Source organism: Gekko japonicus, unplaced genomic scaffold (genome assembly GCF_001447785.1).
Source record: "Gekko japonicus isolate JY-2015 unplaced genomic scaffold, Gekko_japonicus_V1.1 scaffold3781, whole genome shotgun sequence".
Taxonomy (NCBI): domain Eukaryota; kingdom Metazoa; phylum Chordata; class Lepidosauria; order Squamata; family Gekkonidae; genus Gekko; species Gekko japonicus.
Window position 1 is genome coordinate 6,816 of NW_015171615.1, and position 661 is coordinate 7,476.

The 661-nt window shown below is 54.5% G+C and overlaps 1 protein-coding gene across 1 annotated transcript in view; it reads left to right on the forward strand.

Moving 5' to 3' along the window:
* Positions 1 to 661, forward strand: part of LOC107117766 (C-type mannose receptor 2-like) — a gene marked incomplete at its 5' end in the record, with an annotated part of 25,180 nt that overhangs the window by 6,496 nt on the left and 18,023 nt on the right. Inside the window, one exon of the mRNA XM_015419929.1 lies at positions 130 to 275. Coding sequence (XP_015275415.1) covers positions 130 to 275 — 146 coding nt within the window. The remainder of the gene's footprint in view (positions 1 to 129; positions 276 to 661) is intronic.

Genomic DNA, 661 nt, shown 5'->3' on the forward strand with positions numbered 1-661 from the left:
GGAGGGGAACCACCCTCGGGTCTAGATTTTGGCCTCTCACGTGCCAGAATGTTGTGTTTTTTAAATAAAACCGCGCACACTTTATACATGAAGACCCTCCTGTCTTCTCCTCTTTTTCCTGCTTCGCAGAAGACTGGGGCGACCAGAAGTGCCACACGGCCCTGCCTTTCATTTGCAAGCGCGGCAACAGCACTGCTGTGTGGCCCTCCCTCCCCTCCCTCCCCGCCCCGACTCCTGGCGGCTGCGCCCAAGGCTGGAGTACGCACAGAAATAAGGTACTTGGGGGTCCTGTCCCACCTCCCGACGCAGCAGGATTCTTGGTGGGCAGAATTTTCTGGAAGTGCCTGTGCTCAGTTCCCCCTTGAGATTGAGGGGTGAGAGGAAATAAATTCTGCAGGGTGCCCTGGGAGAGTTTTGTGCCAGAGTTGTGCCCCCCCCAACAAGTGATGCAGGGGCTGTGGTCTCTGGGCTTCAGCCCTCTCGGCAGGGATCTGGCACTTGGGGGTGTGATAGAGTACAGAACACCAGAAAACCGCTGGCTGGAATAAAAATATATATATAGAAACTAGGGAGCAAAGCCCATTGTGGATGAAGACAATGGGCCCTAGAAAGGTAGGGTGGGTGGGTGGTAGATAGATAGTTAGATGGATACATAGAGGGG